This window comes from Oncorhynchus gorbuscha, unplaced genomic scaffold, assembly GCF_021184085.1.
Source record: "Oncorhynchus gorbuscha isolate QuinsamMale2020 ecotype Even-year unplaced genomic scaffold, OgorEven_v1.0 Un_scaffold_569, whole genome shotgun sequence".
NCBI lineage: Eukaryota > Metazoa > Chordata > Actinopteri > Salmoniformes > Salmonidae > Oncorhynchus > Oncorhynchus gorbuscha.
In genome coordinates this window covers 533,576-539,575 of record NW_025745403.1, presented here as the reverse complement: position 1 = coordinate 539,575, position 6,000 = coordinate 533,576, and the positions used below count along the sequence as shown (strand labels likewise).

The 6,000-nt window shown below is 53.0% G+C and overlaps 1 protein-coding gene across 1 annotated transcript in view; it reads right to left on the bottom strand.

The window, feature by feature from the left end:
* Nucleotides 1-799: 799 nt before the first annotated feature.
* Nucleotides 800-6,000, bottom strand: part of LOC124018713 (ryanodine receptor 2-like) — a gene marked incomplete at its 3' end in the record, with an annotated part of 185,077 nt that continues 179,876 nt past the window's right edge. Inside the window, 1 exon segment of the mRNA XM_046334064.1 lies at nt 800-983. Within this exon segment, the coding sequence (XP_046190020.1) occupies nt 800-983 (184 nt within the window).

Sequence of the window (6,000 nt, the reverse complement as noted above, 5' to 3'; positions counted from 1 at the left end):
AGTGACATGAGTGTCTTCTAACAGGAGAGACAGAGAAACAGGGATGTGATCATAGTGTTCTGACTCCTCTAACAGGAGAGACAGAGAGACAGGGATGTGATCTGCATAGTGTTCTGACTGCTCTCTAACAGGAGAGACATACATAGTGATCTGCAGTGTTATGACTGCTCATCTAACAGGAGAGACAGGGATGTGATCTGCAGTGTTATGACTGCTCTCTAACAGGAGAGACAGAGAGACAGGGATGTGATCTGCAGTGTTCTGACTGCTCTCTAACAGGAGAGACAGGGATGTGATCTCAGTGTTCTGACTGCTCTCAACAGGAGAGACAGGGATGTGATCATAGAGTGTTCTGACTGCCTCTAACATAGAGACAGGGATGTGATCTGTAGTGTATCTGACTGCCTCTAACAGGAGAGACAGGGATGTGATCTAGTGTTCTGATGCTCTCTAACAGGAGAGACAGGGATGTGATCATAGTGTTCTGACTGCTCTCTAACAGGAGAGACAGGGATGTGATCATAGTGTATTAGTGATCCTCTAACAGGAGACACAGGGATGTGATCTGTAGTGTTCTGACTGCTCTCTAACAGGAGAGAGAGAATCAGGGATGTGATCTGTAGTGTTCTCACTGCTCTCTAGATTGAAACACTAAAATATCCCCGGACAGGAAGAGATGGAGGAACGTAATCAAGGCTTTACGCACCATTGGCACGATGAGGCCTAAGTAAGTAAATGGCAGTTTTGTGATGCTCTTCCCCCTGTCCCTACAACCCCCAGCATGCTCTTTGTTCTCTACCTCTTCCTGGAAGAGGTTCTGTCGGTTCTTTAGGGCTCGGAGGCGGTTCTGTTTGTCCTCGTGCTCCAGGTGCTCGTCAGGAGGCTGGAAGTAGCCAATCAGATCCTGCAGACTCAAACTGACCGACTCGATCGGCAGGTCGAGGGTCGAGGTCTTTCCTTTTTTACTGAGGGTGTCCAGACCCCTGGAACACAGAGAGAGACGTTACTGAGGGTGTCCAGACCCCTGGAACACAGAGAGAGACGTTACTGAGGGTGTCCAGACCCTGGAACACAGAGAGAGACGTTACTGGGGGTGTCCAGACCCCTGGAACACAGAGAGAGACGTTATCTGAGGGTGTCCAGACCCCTGGAACACAGAGAGAGACGTTACTGAGGGCGTCCAGACCCCTGGAACACAGAGAGATCGTTACTGGGGGTGTCCAGACCCCTGGAACACAGAGAGAGACGTTCTCTGAGGGTGTCCAGACCCCTGGAACACAGAGAGAGACGTTACTGAGGGTGTCCAGACCCCTGGAACACAGAGAGAGACGTTACTGAGGGTGTCCAGACCTCTGGAACACAGAGAGAGACGTTACTGTCCAGACCCCTGGAACACAGAGAGACGATTACTGGGGGTGTCCAGACCCCTGGAACACAGAGAGAGACGTTACTGAGGGTGTCCAGACCCCTGGAACACAGGAGAGACGTTACTGAGGGCGTCCAGACCCCTGGAACACAGAGATGTGATCTGGGGTGTCCAGACCCCTGGAACACAGAGAGAGACGTTACTGAGGGTGTCCAGACCCCTGGAACACAGAGAGAGACGTTACTGAGGGTGTCCAGACCCCTGGAACACAGAGAGAGACGTTACTGAGGGTGTCCAGACCTCTGGAACACAGAGAGAGACGTTACTGGGGGTGTCCAGACCCCTGGAACACAGAGAGACGTTACTGGGGGTGTCCAGACCCTGGAACACAGAGAGAGACGTTACTGGGGTGTCCAGACCCCTGGAACACAGAGAGAGACGTTACTGGGGGTGTCCAGACCCCTGGAACACACAGAGAGACGTTACTGGGGGTGTCCAGACCCTGGAACACAGAGAGAGACGCATACTGAGGGTGTCCAGACCCCTGGAACACAGAGAGAGACGTTCTGAGGGTGTCCAGACCCCTGGAACACAGAGAGAGACGTTACTGGGGTGTCCAGACCCCTGGAACACAGAGAGAGACGTTACTGAGGGTGTCCAGACCCTGGAACACAGAGAGAGACGTTACTGAGGGCGTCCAGACCCCTGGAACACAGAGAGAGACGTTACTGGGGGTGTCCAGACCCCTGGAACACAGAGAGAGACGTTACTGAGGGTGTCCAGACCCCTGGAACACAGAGAGACGTTACTGAGGGTGTCCAGACCCCTGGAACACAGAGAGAGACGTTACTGAGGGTGTCCAGACCTCTGGAACACAGAGAGAGACGTTACTGGGGGTGTCCAGACCCCTGGAACACAGAGAGAGACGTTACTGGGGGTGTCCAGACCCCTGGAACACAGAGAGACGTTACTGAGGGTGTCCAGACCCCTGGAACACAGAGAGACGTTACTGAGGGTGTCCAGACCCCTGGAACACAGAGAGACTTACTGGGGGTGTCCAGACCCCTGGAACACAGAGAGAGACGTTACTGAGGGTGTCCAGACCCTGGAACACAGAGAGAGACGTTACTGAGGGTGTCCAGACCCCTGGAACACAGAGAGAGACGTTACTGAGGGTGTCCAGACCTCTGGAACACAGAGAGAGACGTTACTGGGGGTGTCCAGACCCCTGGAACACAGAGAGAGACGTTACTGGGGGTGTCCAGACCCCTGGAACACAGAGAGAGACGTTACTGGGGGTGTCCAGACCCCTGGAACACAGAGAGAGACGTTACTGGGGGTGTCCAGACCCCTGGAACACAGAGAGAGACGTTACTGGGGTGTCCAGACCCCTGGAACACAGAGAGAGACGTTACTGGGGTGTCCAGACCCCTGGAACACAGAGAGACGTTACTGGGGGTGTCCAGACCCTGGAACACAGAGAGAGACGTTACTGGGGGTGTCCAGACCCCTGGAACACAGAGAGAGACGTTACTGAGGGTGTCCAGACCCTGGAACACAGAGGGAGACGTTACTGGGGTGTCCAGACCCCTGGAACACAGAGAGAGACGTTACTGGGGTGTCCAGACCCCTGGAACACAGAGAGACGTTACTGAGGGTGTCCAGACCCCTGGAACACAGAGAGAGACGTTACTGAGGGTGTCCAGACCCCTGGAACACAGAGAGAGACGTTACTGAGGGTGTCCAGACCCCTGGAACACAGAGAGAGACGTTACTGAGGGTGTCCAGACCCCTGGAACACAGAGAGAGAGAGAGACGTTACTGAGGGTGTCCAGACCCCTGGAACACAGAGAGAGACGTTACTGAGGGTGTCCAGACCCCTGGAACACAGAGAGAGACGTTACTGGGGGTTTCCAGACCCCTGGAACACAGAGAGAGACGTTACTGAGGGTGTCCAGACCCCTGGAACATAGAGAGAGACGTTACTGAGGGTGCCCAGACCCCTGGAACACAGAGAGAGGCGTTACTGAGGGTGTCCAGACCCCTGGAACACAGAGAGAGACGTTACTGAGGGTGTCCAGACCCCTGGAACACAGAGGGAGACGTTACTGAGGGTGTCCAGACCCCTGGAACACAGAGAGAGACGTTACTGAGGGTGTCCAGACCCCTAGAACACAGAGAGAGACATTACTGAGGGTGTCCAGACCCCTGGAACACAGAGAGAGACGTTACTGAGGGTGTCCAGACCCCTGGAACACAGAGAGAGACGTTACTGAGGGCGTCCAGACCCCTGGAACACAGAGAGAGACGTTACTGAGGGTGTCCAGACCCCTAGAACACAGAGAGAGACATTACTGAGGGTGTCCAGACCCCTGGAACACAGAGAGAGACGTTACTGAGGGTGTCCAGACCCCTGGAACACAGAGAGAGACGTTACTGAGGGTGTCCAGACCCCTGGAACAAAGAGAGAGACGTTACTGGGGGTGTCCAGACCCCTGGAACACAGAGAGAGACGTTACTGAGGGTGTCCAGACCCCTGGAACACAGAGAGAGACGTTACTGAGGGTGTCCAGACCCCTGGAACACAGAGAGAGACGTTACTGAGGGTGTCCAGACCCCTGGAACACAGAGAGAGACGTTACTGGGGGTGTCCAGACCCCTGGAACACAGAGAGAGACGTTACTGGGGGTGTCCAGACCCCTGGAACACAGAGAGAGACGTTACTGAGGGTGTCCAGACCCCTGGAACACAGAGAGACGTTACTGAGGGCGTCCAGACCCCTGGAACACAGAGAGAGACGTTACTGAGGGTGTCCAGACCCCTAGAACACAGAGAGAGACGTTACTGAGGGTGTCCAGACCCCTGGAACACAGAGAGAGACGTTACTGAGGGTGTCCAGACCCCTGGAACACAGAGAGAGACGTTACTGAGGGTGTCCAGACCCCTGGAACAAAGAGAGAGACGTTACTGGGGGTGTCCAGACCCCTGGAACACAGAGAGAGACGTTACTGAGGGTGTCCAGACCCCTGGAACACAGAGAGAGACGTTACTGAGGGTGTCCAGACCCCTGGAACACAGAGAGAGACGTTACTGAGGGTGTCCAGACCCCTGGAACACAGAGAGAGACGTTACTGGGGGTGTCCAGACCCCTGGAACACAGAGAGAGACGTTACTGGGGGTGTCCAGACCCCTGGAACACAGAGAGAGAGAGAGACGTTACTGAGGGTGTCCAGACCCCTGGAACACAGAGAGAAGAAGACGTTGACTCAGATGTAAAGTGTAAAATGTCTCATTTCACATATTGATCCAACGGTTCGATTGATCCAACTTAAGTGTAAAGTCAAGGTTTCCGCAGCGTCTGTGGAGTCTACTGTATCTGTCTGTGGAGTCTACTGTATCTGTCTGTGGAGTCTACTGTATCTGTCTGTGGAGTCTACTGTATCTGTCTGTGTAGTCTACTGTATCTGTCTGTGTAGTCTACTGTATCTGTGTAGTCTACAGTATCTGTGTAGTCTACTGTATCTGTGTAGTCTACTGTATCTGTGTAGTCTACTGTATCTGTGTAGTCTACAGTATCTGTGGAGTCTACTGTATCTGTCTGTGTAGGCTACTGTATCGGTCTGTGGAGTCTACTGTATCTGTGTAGGCTACTGTATTGGTCTGTGTAGTATACTGTGTCTGTCTGTGTAGTCTACTGTGTCTGTCTGTGTGGGCTACTGTATCTGTATGTGTAGGCTACTGTATCTGTGTGTGTAGGCTACTGTATCTGTGTGTGTAGGCTACTGTATGTGCGTGTAGGCTACTGTATCTGTGTAGGCTACTGTATCTGTGTAGGCTACTGTATCTGTGTGTGCAGGCTACTGTGTGTGTGTGTATCCCCATGTTTCACCTAGAGGAGTGTGTACGGTGTATCCCCATGTTCCACCTAGAGGAGTGTGTATCACCTAGAGGAGTGTGTATCACCTAGAGGAGTGTGTATCCCCATGTTTCACCTAGAGGAGTGTGTATCCCCATGTATCCCCTAGAGGAGTGTGTGCGGTGTATCCCCTAGAGGAGTGTGTATCCCCATGTTCCACCTAGAGGAGTGTGTACGGTGTATCCCCATATTCCACCTAGAGGAGTGTGTATCACCTAGAGGAGTGTGTATCACCTAGAGGAGTGTGTATCCCCATGTATCCCCTAGAGGAGTGTATCCCCATGTTCCACCTAGAGGAGTGTGTATCTCCATGTTTCACCTAGAGGAGTGTGTGTCCCCATGTTCCACCTAGAGGAGTGTGTATCCCCATGTTTCACCTAGAGGAGTGTGTATCACCTCCACCTAGAGGAGTGTGTATCCCCATGTTCCACCTAGAGGAGTGTGTATGTCCATGTTTCACCTAGAGGAGTGTGTATGTTCCACCTAGAGGAGTGTGTATCCCCATGTTTCACCTAGAGGAGTGTGTATCACCTAGAGGAGTGTGTATCCCCATGTTTCACCTAGAGGAGTGTGTATCTCCATGTTCCACCTAGAGGAGTGTGTATCCCCATGTTCCACCTAGAGGAGTGTGTATCCCAGAGGAGTGTGTATCTCCATGTATCCCCTAGAGGAGTGTGTATCTCCATGTATCCCCTAGAGGAGTGTGTATCCCCATGTT